General features: G+C 35.8%; 1 protein-coding gene across 2 annotated transcripts; it reads right to left on the reverse strand.

Moving 5' to 3' along the window:
* Positions 1–996: 996 nt before the first annotated feature.
* Positions 997–14,862, reverse strand: LOC140745767 (uncharacterized). 2 transcript variants are annotated; one of them, XM_073077662.1, is made up of 6 exons: positions 14,391–14,862; positions 7,239–7,338; positions 6,159–6,759; positions 5,497–5,689; positions 3,365–3,508; positions 997–1,341 (listed from the first exon to the last, which is right to left on the reverse strand). In XM_073077662.1, exons 1-6 carry the CDS (start codon positions 14,734–14,736, stop codon positions 1,232–1,234), a joined length of 1,494 nt encoding a protein of 497 aa, XP_072933763.1. In that variant the 5' UTR covers positions 14,737–14,862; the 3' UTR covers positions 997–1,231. The 2 variants fall into 2 exon arrangements, with proteins under 2 accessions (XP_072933763.1, XP_072933764.1); XM_073077663.1 differs by having other exon boundaries at positions 1,000–1,341; positions 5,497–5,674.
* Positions 14,863–15,631: the final 769 nt, after the last annotated feature.

Consider the following 15,631-nt stretch of genomic DNA (forward strand, 5'->3'; position numbering starts at 1 on the left):
TTTGATAAAAACTAAAACTGCATCATTAGTTAGTAGTAAACGTATTCGATTCTTGGCAAGGGTAAGAGATATTTTAGAAAACTAATTTGATTTTATTTTCTATATATTAAAAATTATTATTAATTTCAGATATGCACCGTAACAAAACGAGCCCTGAGAGGGTGTCCATGTTGATATACGAACCAAAGGCTCAAAGGCACCTCGATAAGGGCGACTTTGAACAGGCTGCCACTAATTAGATCTTAACGGTAATATTATTATATATATTTTAATCTTATATTTTCATATGAGGCTGCTAGAACTAGAAACTGCTGAGAACTAGAGTGGAACTGCATTCTAATGATTTTTGACCTATCTGTATTTTTTTAATATAAAAATGTTGTATAGTCCGCGTAAAACTGCTAGTCCGCTCTGAATATAGAAATGAATCGCGTCGCCATAGCAAGTTGTATGACTGACATCTGCTCGCAACAACTTCAGAGCGGACTAGCAGTTTGGCGCGAACTATAAGTGGCTACTGCCGCTCATGGACATCTGTAATCAACACCAAAGGTTGGCAACAGATGCGTTGCTGCTATTACGTTGGAAAGCCTCGGATAAGTATATCTCTCTTATCACGATAAGTATATCTCCACTTCAGTACCCTTACTAGGAGTTTTTACGTTTCGACAAATATGACTGTTTTGGTATTTGTTTACGTATTACCCATACAAATTCCAATCAGCGCCCCTAGCGGATTATGTCAGAACTAGGAAATCGTATGGGCCAATACGTAAACAAATACCAAAACAGTCATATTTGTCGAAACGTAAAAACTCCTAGTAAGGGTACTGAAGTGGAGATATACTTATCGTGATAAGAGAGATATACTTATCCGAGGCTTTCCAACGTAATAGCAGCAACGCATCTGTTGCCAACCTTTGGTGTTGATTACAGATGTCCATGAGCGGCAGTAGCCACTTATAGTTCGCGCCAAACTGCTAGTCCGCTCTGAAGTTGTTGCGAGCAGATGTCAGTCATACAACTTGCTATGGCGACGCGATTCATTTCTATATTCAGAGCGGACTAGCAGTTTTACGCGGACTATACAACATTTTTATATTAAAAAAATACAGATAGGTCAAAAATCATTAGAATGCAGTTCCACTCTAGTTCTCAGCAGTTTCTAGTTCTAGCAGCCTCATATGAAAATATAAGATTAAAATATATATAATAATATTACCGTTAAGATCTAATTAGTGGCAGCCTGTTCAAAGTCGCCCTTATCGAGGTGCCTTTGAGCCTTTGGTTCGTATATCAACATGGACACCCTCTCAGGGCTCGTTTTGTTACGGTGCATATCTGAAATTAATAATAATTTTTAATATATAGAAAATAAAATCAAATTAGTTTTCTAAAATATCTCTTACCCTTGCCAAGAATCGAATACGTTTACTACTAACTAATGATGCAGTTTTAGTTTTTATCAAAAATCGGCCTCGTAACTCCTTTCAGCATTTTTCTCTAATTCTTAGTTTCGGATTTAGCTCTAAGTTGCCAACCTATTATTTTCTCATACTAAGCCGTATGTCATGGTCATAACATCGAAGATTTAGTTGATTAACCAAAAAAATCTTCGATTATGTACTTATGTATAGTCCTTAAGGATATAAAAAGATAGGACATTAGTCATATGTTATGTATAATCCTTAAGGATTAGTATGCCAATGTATGAAAAAAATGCATTTTCATAATAATTTTCCCTTTCCTTTAATTTGTCACATAACATTACTTCTCAGAATTTGATCTTTATAGGCGACATTATCAGATAGTGGAATAATATAGAGGGTGTTTTTATTTTTTTGTATATTAGTACGTAAAATAGTACATTACGATACGAGGACGAAAAATTTTTTTCTGACAAGTGTGAGTTTGCAGGCCGAGCCGCAGGCGAGGACTGCAATCACACGAGTCAGAAAAACATTTTTCGTCCGCGTGTTGTATAAAATTTTATATTACGGGGTCGGAAATGGGGGTTTTGCGCACGCGAAGCGTGCGTAATACGTCAATTTACGCACGCCGTGATATAAAGATATTTAAAAAAACTAATGATGCAGTTTTAGTTTTTATCAAAACCAGCCTCGTAACTCCTTTCAGCATTTTTCTCTAATCCTTAGTTTCGGATTTGACTGTAAATGCCCATTTGAAAAATTCCACCTGTATAAATTCATCACATTCAGATATATGTTTGGCCGGGAATCGAACTCGGCACCCTCTGCGCATCAGACGGATATGGTGACCGCTCCGCCACGCGGTACGTCAATTAGTTAACCACAGTGGGGCTGGCAAGCTATAGTCCGATTCATAATTAGGTGTACAAAATGTAAACAACGGTGTTTACCTATCAAGAAAATATGTTTCAAATGGTAGTTTCTTATTTTTGACCATATTAAAGTAATAAAATAATAATCTAAATAAATTAAGGTCCATTACATTTTCCAATATTTATATTGCCTCAATTTCGTTCCATACAGTAATAATAATAAAAACAATGTTTATGGTGGAAAATTAAAATGTGATAATGGTAGCACAATCGGGATCCAAAACATTTTTTGTGCCGCCATTTTTAAGTTTCCTTTAAACTTTTTGTTCAGTTTGTTAAAGGTTTTGTTTCTTGTTATTTTGTTAGGGTTTACAATACCTGTAATCGTATTTTGACAATGACATTACTTTGTTTACATTTTGGACACCTAATTATGAATCAGACTATAATATCCAGCAGTGGAACTGAAGGCCGATGGATAGCGACTCTTTTAGTGTTTATACTCACATCTGAGACTGAACCGTCTCTTATGCTTCCCTATGCTCATCCTCCCTTGCCCGAGATCCTCCAGGCCTCCAAAACCAACTTCTCTCGTGTATACACTCGCGTCTGAGACTGAACCCTGTCTTGTGCTGCGAGGAACCTCTATTGTTCCTTTGGCCTAGGGTCTCCAGGCCTCCAAAACCAACTCACATCGTAAACTGAGTTGTCTCTAGTACTGCGAAAGACCTCCAATGCTCTGTTACTCAATGTTTCCAGGTCTCGAAAACCAGTCCTTGTCTAATATACTCACATATGAGACTCAGCCGTTTCTTGTGCTTCGATAGATCTCCCTTGCTTAAGGTCCTCCAGGCCTCTAAAACCAACTTTTTTTCGTCTAATATACTTACATATAAGACTGAACCGTCTCTTGTGCTGCGAGAGTTGGTAGGTGCTCGGGTAAGGGAAGAATGCCTCCATTCTTCTCTTACCCGAGGTCCTCCAGGCCTCCAAAACCGTCCATTGCTGCATTGCCCCAGGTTTTCCAGGTCTCCAAAACCTGTCCTCGTCTAATATACTCACATCGTAAACTAAGCCGTCTCTTGTGCTGCGAGAACACCTCCAGCTGCCTCCTAACCAGTTGTGAAGCGGAAGCTGGTCGCCCGCTCTGAGGCAAACTCTTCGTAGCCGTTACTATGTCTGATGACGCCGTCTTGCTGTACGGATCTGGAGAATACGCATCATGACAGTATTAAACAATCAAAGAATAAATGATTTAAGTAAAAACAACATATCGAAAGGGTTCTCAAAAATGACCCAGTTTAAAAAAATCCTTTAAGATTTATTATATTTTCAATAAAATGAAAGTATAAAATACTGCAGTCGGCCATCTTGTCTGAAACGGTAATCGGGGCGGGAATGACGTCATTTTTGGGTATGTCACTGAATTGCTTGAACTTTTGTATGGGATGTTCTAGTGTGACGTCACCAACGGACGACATTACACCCGCGAGCGTTTTCGCGCTTAATTCAAAATGGCTATAAAAAATGCTATTATTTTCGTTAATACTGAATTTATTGCCGAAATAATACACGATTTTTGGAATCAGTAGACATGTACGTGTACGTTATAGAAGGGGTTTTAAAAATTTGTTATCATGCCTATTGTAAAGTATTTGTAGAAAAGTGTAAAACCTTGATTTTAGACTAAAATTATCGCGGAATTGAGACATTTTATTATGTAACGGGTACTCACGCAACTATAGCCAAACGAACTGAACGGAATCATAACACCACCAGCGTAGTAGAAAGGCATTCCGCATATTTCCCGTATGTGAAAGGTGTCACGGATAAGATAGGGAGGATTTTAGATCGAAAATATAACATAAAAAGTATATTTACGCCATTTAAAAAGCTCGCGGCCTATCTTCGTTCCCCCAAGGATACTATTCCATACCAGTGCCCAGGGGTCTATAAGGTTGACTGTAGTTGTGGTAGCTCGTATATTGGGCAGACAAAACGAGCCATATCACAACGCATTAAGGAACATATCAGCGTAGTCAAAAATAATGACCCTAAGAAATCTGCGGTAGCCGAACACATCCTCAGTTCAGGTTGTAACCACTGGATTGAATTACACAAACCTCAGGTGATCTCCACTGAGCGTCATTACTTTCCTCGTTTAGTAAGAGAAGCAATAGAGATCAAGAAACATCCTAGGAACTTCAATAGAGAAGATGGTTTTAAGTTAGCCCAAACGTGGAATCCAGTGGTTAGTCTATGCAAGTCACAAATAGTGCAAAGTACGGTGCGTAAGGATATTGTCAGTGTTGTGTGTCGTGATATGAAACCTAGAAAAGAACGAACTAGACGTAGGGTAGATAGATTAATCTACCACTAGTATTTGTCAACGGTTTCTCCCCTCCACCTCAGTTTCGCCGTGACCACGATCCATGCAACTGGGTCGAAATATCGACAATAAAAAACGCATATCGTGAGTACCCGTTACATAATAAAATGTAAAACCTTGGACAATCAAGTGAAAATAATGTTTAGAAGGTGGAACTTTCTTTGGTTCGACTCCGGCGACACCACCGCCACACCTGTTTCTACCTCATAACAGCAGTGTTGTGTTCCGGTTTGAAGGGTGTGGTAAGGGAGACAGACTTTTCCGAGGCGTTCCAGCTTAGTCCTCAGGGGGAGCGGGGCATCTGTGGCCGACTTCGGCTAGGAATATCTAATCCTATCTGGGGTTGATTACAAATGACCATGGGCGGCAGTAGCCACTTACCATAAGGTGCACTGCATGTCGCCCATGTTATCAATCTCCATTATGATTAGGATTCCTACCTGAGGATGATATCTGACACTTTGCTAACCCTGAGAACTAAATTGGAAATGTAAAACTAAATACTCGTATTATACAATGTTATGAGATGAATTGCTTAATAGTCTGTTTGTACGGGATGATGTCTTCGCCCAGCGAAAAACTTATCCCACTTTAAATTAAAAATAAATAAATAAATTTCAAAGTCTCGAATAACTTATTCTTTACTTATGTCTTCGTTATGAACGAACTTAACGAAATTAACGAAGACATACTTGTGTCTTCGTTACCACACCCTTCAAACCAGAATACAATATTTAAAAAAAAATCTTAGAGGTCATGGCGTCACTACAATCGTATAATAAAGTTTCACCATTTTATTTCTTACCACGTTCCGTCAAAACAATCTCCCTGTGCATCTGAGACAGCTCCGCATCATTCACTAGGACCCGGTGGCGGAGGTCGAACGCCGGGTCCCAGGTTCGAGTCCCGTCGCCCAGGAAGAGCACGTCTCGGCTGATCTTCTCCGTCTCTTGAATGGACGAGTTCTTGCTTGAGAATGCAGTCTGGAATATTGTTTGCTATTGCCGGTTGAGATATATAAAGAAAGATATTTAATTATTATCGACATTTCAAAAAATAACTTTAGATAAAAAATATGTATTGCCAAATTAAAGGTTCTTTGTGGTTCAAGTCCGGCGGCACCACCGCCACACCTATCTCTGCCTCATAACAGCAGTGTTAAGCGCTGCTGTGTTCTAGTTTGATGGGTGTGGTAAGGGAGACGTACATTTCCGAGGCATTCCAGCTTAGTCCTCGGCACATCTGTAGTCGATTAATTAAATCTTTTTATTAAATTAATTAATCTAATCTTATCTGGGGTTGATTACAGATGTCCATTGATAGCAGTAGTCACTTACCATCAGTTGGACAGCATGCACATCTGCTACTCCTTTATTATTAAAATAAATCACAAAGGTAACCAGAATTGATTGCCTAACGACCATATCGATCCATAAAAAACCTTCCACGAAACAAATAAGAACGAACCTTATTCTTCACAAACGTAGGGCTCGACTGTGGTCGGTCCTTGAAATCGATGTGTTGGTTAGCTCCACTCTTTTTCCTCACAATCGGCGACAACTTCCTGAACTCATTGCGCGGTTCCAACTCTATCTTAACCGTTTCCGACGTAGAACTATTACTTGCACGACCAAACAGCGGCGAAAGTTTTGGCTTAACACTCGTGTTATCCGAATCCTCAACACTTTCAATAGTTATGGTCGTATCAACGCTATTCGGTTTCCTGACCGGCTTCACCACGATCAAACCGTCATCTAAACTCTTATCTCTTTCAATTTTCTGCGGCTCGAAATTAGGATTCTCAAACCCGGTTTGCGTGGCGATGTCGTCGCTGATCGCCGTGAAAGTTTGAGAAGCTCTATTCGACGCTCGGTTCAGCATTCGCTTGCGTCGCTCCAAGTCCGCGTGTATGTCTGTCTGTACGCGCAAGTTGATGTCACCGTAACGGCGGACTATGTAGTTGAGGAGCCATTGGTATCCGCGACGTAAGCCCGGATCTATTTTGATTTTCTTCTTCGTTTCTGGAGGGTACGCGCTGTACGACTCGACTAAGGTTGGGCATCTGTATCTATGGAATTGGATTAGAAATAATTAAACATTAGAAATGCATTGACGGCAGATGCAAAATTTTACCTGTCAACGTTCGAATTTTGTTAATATGTTTATCGTACAGAGGATAAATTCAGACATCCAAATGAAAAATAACGAATGGCGGAGCGGATACGTGAGGATAGCCCTCACTGGTCACAGCATGTTTCTACAGCTAGGAACCTGAAGCGCAAGGGCGCCGCGAAGGGAAAGCAAGCAGGGGAAGTTGTCTTAGAGATCCCAAAAATTCTTACAGATTAGGTTTATTCATTTAACGTCGCCAAGGGAGCAACTGCAGACCTTCCCACCACCTAGAAATCCAAAAACACTGCTCCATGTCTCAACTGCCCCCCTACCCCCCCCCCTTCCCCTATCGTGCCATCAGCTAGAAATCTTTGCTAGAGGATAAGTAGAAGGTGATTTGCTCAGAAAGTAAATACAAAAAAAAAAAGAAAATACCTATTGACCAAGGGTTCAATATTAAGTTTCTCCACAACATCAATGTCATCCAGGGCTCCGGATTTATCCTGTTTATTCGCTAGCACCAACACCGGTTTTCCTGTTAATTTAATTAGTAAATGCATAAAAAGTAATTAATTATTTCTTATCAATTAAAGATTAAAAAGTTACAATGAATACCATAATTATTTGTAATGTTGATGGTGATTATTGATTAACATAAAGTTACCAACAGTCCATTTTTTTGAGGCTATGTCCCGGTTTTTCTGGTGTCCTGGGATATCCTAGATAGTTCTTAAGCAACCTGTCCTGTTGTGGGTTTTTAAAGCACCCTAACAAGGCAATATCTGGCAATATCTTTTAAAATTGGCATTATTTACAAGTTATATTTATTTTAAATTTAATTGTTATTCAAATAATTTCTTAACTTATGTGATAATTATTTTTAGAACTTCATTGCATTAATTCACTTTTACTACACATTAATTTAATTATGACATTATTATTGCATCTTGTTTATAAAATCACATTGCAATAAGTGTACCATCACACTTAAAGATAGGTGTAGCAGTGGTACTTGCCCAGTTGTGCTATACTAGGTAGTTCTACCTTTAAATTGCTCATTTTGTTTGTATTCTCTTAAAACAAAACTTTTTTAAATATACATAGCAAAGAACCATAGAATTTGTGATAGTAAGGGACTACTGCTGCCTATGTCATGGAATCAGCTTTGAATAGAATTGCATCCTACCTGGGTCAGCCACAGGAATCTCAGACCTCAGTAGACACTATTCTAAGTTTAATGTATACAATTTTCACACCATTGTAGCAAATATTTTTACACTTTTGTAATAGGAGCAAATATTTGAAAATTAGACGAGCTTACCTGTAAGCGAAGTCTGATTGTAATTTTATGAATGGTGATCTGAAATATAATTGAGAATTACAATGTAGTATCCTTCTTCCCACTCGTCGGCATCGCGATTGTTTAGCCTTTAAAAACAAAAAAAGTTTAAAGACCACTGACACTGCGTATGACAGTGACAGCTCCGGATTCCTCACTTAATTTAGAGTCTATCATTTCCAACTTAGTCTCCTTGATAATATGCATGCTGTCTTTATCTAGGAGACTCTTGTTCTTATTGTTGCAGTATGGGTTTTGATTTTTGGGAGGGTGGGTAATTATATTTCAGATCACCATTCATAAAATTACAATCAGACTTCGCTTACAGGTAAGCTCGTCTAATTTTCAATTTTATTTCATGGTGATCTGAAATATAATTGAGAATTACAATGTAGATGTTTAGAGACAACTGCAACAATGGGACATGTAATTAAATAAAAGATTTATTACCATACATATATATTATTATATGGATTTAATTACATTGCTGAATATTTATTTGTTCTGCATCATATGGATGAGATGTTGTGAAATCCATAGTGCTTGGTGAGATTTATTCTCAATAATAAAATATATATAGCCGCCAAAATGAAGCGAAAAAAAAAATTTTTCGATCGTAAAGCACTCTCTGATGCTTCGCATCATGAGTCGTGCCATATATATAAAAATACAATATGAAAATATCATATTAATAAGAAATTTTTCTCTTAATTAGGTATAATTATAAAATATACATAATTATTAGGATTGCTAACTGAATATTTACTCTTACTGTATAATATGGATGAAATGTTCTGAAACACATAGTACTAAGTGAGATTCCCTCTGAATTAGATGAAATAATATTCAGTGCAATAATAATGCAATATTTTTCTCTAAATATATTATTACTAAAATTGGCCAATAATAATAATAGTAATATTGTAATTTAGTCAGTGTTAATAATTATTCAATTCAAGCTTTTGCACCTTGCAAAAAATAAATACATACAAGGTCGAAAATATGTTTTCTACCCTCCATAGTATGTCATAATTATGTGTAGAATGAATTACTTGGTCAATTTTATTGACGCAAATAATACTATTTCCTTTGCTATATAGCAATATGTGTATAAATATGTTTCATATGTTATGTGCATTATATAATAATGTACTTTTATATAATACTATACTTAAATGTACCAGTAGGTACATTGTATGTATTCCAATATTATTAAAATAGGAAGCCATCCCATGTTGAATATTAAGGAATTAATACCCTTATTTATTGACAAATTATGATTGGGTATTTGATTTGATCTTGGGATGATATATGCCCCATGTGAGATAAATTTATATTTTATGTTGTAGGTATACCCGGTATAATATTGGGTGTTATTTTGTTTCTATATATTAGTGTGCATGTTCAGGAGGGACATGATCATTCTTAGATCAATGAAACATTTTAGTTTTATATGACTTCCTGTTTTTGTAGGTATATATCAGATTTGCAAAAGTTACTTATACTTTTTGCTGTACCATGCTTATGCATGCCCTCTGTAAAGTTACATATCTATATGGTTGGTTGGAAAGCTTATGATGTGTTTCCTTTTGAAATCCAATCTGACTTTCCATCTAACATCTTTTCCTAAAAATGTGTGTAACTATCAGTTATGTGTATGTAAAAGTTGATATCAGTTTTCATAGCAGTATTTATGTATATGATTATTTCAAACCCCATTCATGACTAAACCAGAAAAGCTTATCTTGACTCAAAAGTATTTATGCTGAGCATTCCCAGGATTAATTCAGTTTTAATAAGTCAAATATTTTATAACTTCCATGGGGTTCTGGCTTACTTAGCCTGTAATGATTACTAACACAACTGGTTCTAGTTACAGCTCTGACAGTGATAAATTATAAAGTTATTACCCACATTTTTCTCCATCTTAATTCTTTAAGAAAAGGAAAGTAGATAAATCTTGTATATATAATAATTATAATAATAATTTGTATATATAATATAGTTTTCTTTGTTCCAGGCCAGATGTCTGCCATGTGTGTCCTATATAGTAACGTTCATCACACATACCCCTAAGGAATTCCTATTAATTCTAGGGATGCTAGATTTACATTTGAAAATTGATTGGACATGCAGCTTACTTTCTTTGTTTTATGTTTTATAAGAGCATCTAGGTATACACACTAGGCACAAAAGACCCAAAGAAGATATCATATTAATGGCTGGCCATTCACATGATATAATAATATTGTTATTACTTTTATATCATTAATGTGTCACATATTCACCATAATGTCCACCACGGTAGGTGGACATTATTTACCCTTAGCCTAAGCTTCATTATGAAATGAGAACAATTTCAGTTTTAGTGTAACTAACATAGACATTATGAAGACTTAAGTGCAATAGCAATTCTCATATTATACTTGTCTTTATTCCAGGATTAATGGACTGCTGTGTTATTTTTTGACCTGATGACTGGTGTATAAATGTATGATGCATGTTTCTATATAAACCTGGTGTTGCTAAAGGAAATGTTTAAGCAGCAATATAAGTAGTATATTAATATTTGATTGCTTTTTGTAATGTTGCGAGTACTAGGCTTCTGTTGTAGAGCATTACATAGGCACCAATAATCTTTAGTCAATTTTTTCATGATGATCAGCCTCATATTTTAAGCAGTTTTACTGTACATGTAAAAGTGAAAAATATGTGCAGATATTTAATAATTACCCATATGTTTGTGGACTGAACTTCCAAACCTTTAATTATTACTGTATTTATTCCTATTGAGTCACTGAAACATAAGTGTAACGAAATCCAAAGTGTTAATTTTGTATAAATTCTCACATTTGTACATAAAGTTCACTCTTGACATTCACATATTTGCATTTATGTCACATATGCCATATAAATAAGTAATACTAAACAAGGTTTTTGAATTATTTACAAGTATGGACATTTATTATTTAGCACATTTGTATTGTTATAGTATTGCAGGTATTGTTATAGTACCTGGCCTTAGAATAAATCATAAAGGTATTTGTGTCCAAAGACAACTCCAGACTTCTGGATTGATTATCACTGTAAACCAGTGTATTAAATAGATAATTTAAAAACTTCAATTCAAGTTACATCTATATATAATAGAGTTATATATGTTATGTAAGCTCAATGACTTTAAGTAGGTACTCTGTACCAGTAGTTAAGTGGTGCATTATAGTTCTGATTGTACTCCTTGATACAAATCTCCTTAGAGTTATACCTTAATAATACGAGTATTTCCTGAAATCCGCAATATCTTGAAATACACCTAATCTGTATGTTAGGATATTCATATACCTAGCCCACAAGATATCAAATCAAACAGCTTTATATAGCTGGTAACTGATTAAATTTTATTATACATAACTTGTATATATGTGAGTAAGAGGTACTACAATATAACCCATGTAATATTGTTTACTTTGAGCCATGTATAGTATTTGCTTATAAAACAGCTGAAATTGAGTAGGAACTATAGAGTATCCATAACAAATCAATGAACTCTGCTCAATTGTGTTGAGGTATTAACACAGAATGCTACTATCAAAGCTAGGACTTCAGACGCTGGTTCCAATATATGAGATACTTATAGTATTCTTTCTTCATGTTACTAAAAATATATTGGACAGATATGTGTCAGTATCAATAAGCCGGAGTCTTGTTTGCTTAATCATTGTCCTCCTGAGGTGGTTCTTTTGAGAGAGCATGCCTTCTGTTCTATTTCAGGTTAACATGAAACAGTTGTCATGTATATACACCAGTGTGTATGTGATAATGTGAGGAGCACATCTATTACCATTTGAGATCGAGCATTGGATTAACTAGTATACAAAGATAATTTTGTCATCAATGTTGTAAGATTTTTATCTTGACGCCATATATTAAATTTTAATATCATATAACACAATTGATTTGTGTGGAACGACCAATCTCAACCAATTTCAAATTGGCAACGGGGTGCTGCATAAAACATTTATGCCACAAATGTCTATTTTAGACATTGTTTTCTGATAAGATAGTTAGTCTTCTATCATTTGTAATGCAGCTAAGTGAGTTTCAATGTCTTCAGTATGATTCCGTTACATGAGCTCATGAGCATCATGCTGTGCGGTGAATCCTGATAAGATTCTTATATGCACGGGGTTATATTTGTTATGGGTTAGCGCACCAGCAATGTGATGATTCCTATTTTCTGTTCGCCACCATGTATTGCACATATTTTTATCGTGTGTATTGTGGTGGAGCATAAATTACCTATTATGACCTTTATAGGTAGCACTAGTTAAAGTGTTATTCTGAGAAGACCATCAAAATGTACCAGGTTGATTTCCTCAGTTCTCATTGGAATATGTTATTCATCCAGTTGCTTCACACATACCTCCCAATTTTAGAGAACTCTGATGATATTATTGTATTCACTCGTTGTCCCAGTATGTTGACATAATATTTTCCATTTCTGTTAGGACACTGTTTTGTCATAAAGTTACAAATATGTTTTGCTATTTGCAATAACTCCATGAATGATTCCTGAAATTATAGCTGGTTCTGAAAATTATTTTGTCAGAGTTGGTATAACAGGGTTGGCATAACCTTGTGTTGTAGCAGCTCTAGCTTGGTGCTTATAAATCATTCATGCTTTATACTGTGTATTGTTAGTGCAATAGCTAGTGATGGAAGCATTCAAGCCATTTGCCACATATAGGTATTAGCGCAGGTATCTCGTACTCAATGGCGAATGAGTGAAATGTTTAGTGTCAACAAAGTAACACTTGGAGTATCTCGTACTCGACGGTTCTGATGCTTTGTATATTCGACCACTTGCCACATAGAAATGTTAGCGCGAGTATCTCGTACTCAATGGCGAATGAGTGAACCGTTTAGTGTCAACAAAGTAACACTAGGAGTATCTCGTACTCGACGGTTGTGACTCTTTGAATATTTGAACATTTGCCACATATAAATGTTAGGGCCAGCATCTCGTGCTTAATGGTGAACATGGGAAACATTTAGTGTCGACAAAGCGACGCAACGAGTATCTCGTACTCAATGGCTCGGGTGCATTTTATATTTGGACCATTAATTGCTAAATTATATGCATAAAAATGCAAGCATCTTACGGTTAATGGCGAATATGAGCACCGTTTGGTGTCTGTAATGTGCAACAGCGAGATTGGCGTTCATGAATAGTTTTGAAGTTGTAGATACGAAAAAGTTTTTCGAACAATATAGTTTCTTTCTGAGAATATGTTAGTTATTTAGGCATTTTTATAGTCGTGCACACATACTGTAAAAGGTGAATAATGCATTATTTTCTTACATACCTGGTAAGTAATTTGTACATAACCTCTGAACCGGTGATCCAATCCGAAGAATTGCTTCGTAAATTCCTGATACTGCGACTACAACTACGCGGACGTGATTCTTCATTCCTAGTTTCCATTTTCTTCATTTTTTCACTAGCTTTGCTTCACTATACACGTTTAACAAAACTTTGAAAAAATAGTATCACGATGCCTTGGAAGCGCGAAAAAGAAGTGAGGAATCCGGAGCTGTCACTGTCATACGCAGTGTCAGTGGTCTTTAAACTTTTTTTGTTTTTAAAGGCTAAACAATCGCGATGCCGACGAGTGGGAAGAAGGATACTACATTGTAATTCTCAATTATATTTCAGATCACCATGAAATAAAAATGCTGTTATAGGTAAGTACATAAAAGTTTGGCCTTCAGAAAAGTACAAGCACATATAGTACCGATTTTTTTAAAAATTAATTATGTTTTTATACTTACATTCAAAATCTTTTACCAAATGAAGGTAGGAATAGCAAAAGGTGTAGACCACACCCAACCCCAAGTTTTGTGATTAAAATACAGAATAAATGTGTAATATTGTAGTGTTTGTGATGGTTTTAAGTGCAACCTAATGGCAACTACATACGAAATTCAGGGTTTGATAACCCTGAAAATTTGCCTATAAATACCAATCCAGTCACCCTCACATTAAACAGTAAGTAGGACTAAACATTAGTATATGACTGATCGTAAAGTATGATTCATGAAGGATGAAATCACTTGATGAGATTAAAAAGTACCGATCAATTCTGAAAATATATGGTGTAACACTTGAGTTGAAGTGGAACCCGCATATTGAATCACAATTCTCCATGCACGCGCTGATAAGCTAATTAATTCTCCACGATACTTACCCGATATTTTGTCGTGCGACAACACTTCTTCGAGAACCGATTTACATTCATCTAGCCGCGAGAAATCACTGGAATCTATCACGAAAATAACTCCATGAACCTCGCTGTAATACTGCGACCAGATCGCCCGGAACTCTGGTCCGCCGCCCAAGTCATATATCGTCACTGGTGTATCCTTATGCACCAAGTTCACAGCCTTAAACCCAACGGTGGGCAAAACTTTATCATCCTTTTCACCAGATAAATTATTCACTGTTTTCGTCTTGCCCGCGTTATCCAAACCTATCATTATCAACACAATATGCCTGCGTATGCGGTTACGACGGAAAACCCAACAATTGCCCATCACTTAAAACACTTATTTAACTAAATTAACCAAAGAAATAGAATTTTTCATCACAATTTTCACGAACAACTTTGAATTTGTCGCTCGCCGCCATTCGTAAACATTATTTTTTTGTTGACACAACGGTTACCAATGGCGATCGAGATAAGTATGGCCAGTGCTCGAAGCGAAAAAGTCCTCTCCTTTTTAAATTGAGTAGATATTTTTTTAATTATATTTTTATACACCTTTTATTTTATAATCAATTTGATAATGTGGTATTTGTATTCATTATTTATTGATCTCGCTTATTTGTTACAATATATTTATGGTACACGCTCATATTATGTAATGTATGTAACAGAAACTTCTCGCTATTTGATATATCTTACAGGTCAAATATATTCAACCAAATAGCAGCAGTTATGTATTTAGCTTTGTGTTAAAAATAGTTCAAATATAATAACGCTAACTACGATGAGAGTAAAAGTAAACTTTCTATAACTGTAGATATTTCTTGTATTATGACTATAAATACTGTAATATGGTTGCATGAATAAAGATTATTAGCTCAGCAAAGATTGAAGCCAAGGCTACAAGTGTATCGACGTTAAGTAAAAGAGAATAAATAAAGGTCACATATGGCTCTATGAATGGTTCTTGAAAATATACGTCATATTTCATTTGTTTTTACATTGTTATTAAACTTGCTATCACCATTCATATGATAATCTGTTACGTTCAATACAAGTACTTTAAGTAGAAGAAATAAACAACTAAAGCCCGTAATTAATAAGCTACTGTCGATTTTTTGTCTACCAAAGATCGACATTTAACAATTTCTTGATACAAAGTAAAATTTGAATAGACTAATAACAGAAGTATGTGGCACTGGTGCAATTTTATTTTTTGTATC

Source organism: Epargyreus clarus, unplaced genomic scaffold (genome assembly GCF_041222505.1).
Source record: "Epargyreus clarus isolate Ecla_fem2 unplaced genomic scaffold, WU_Ecla_fem_2.2 ptg000011l, whole genome shotgun sequence".
Classification (NCBI taxonomy): domain Eukaryota; kingdom Metazoa; phylum Arthropoda; class Insecta; order Lepidoptera; family Hesperiidae; genus Epargyreus; species Epargyreus clarus.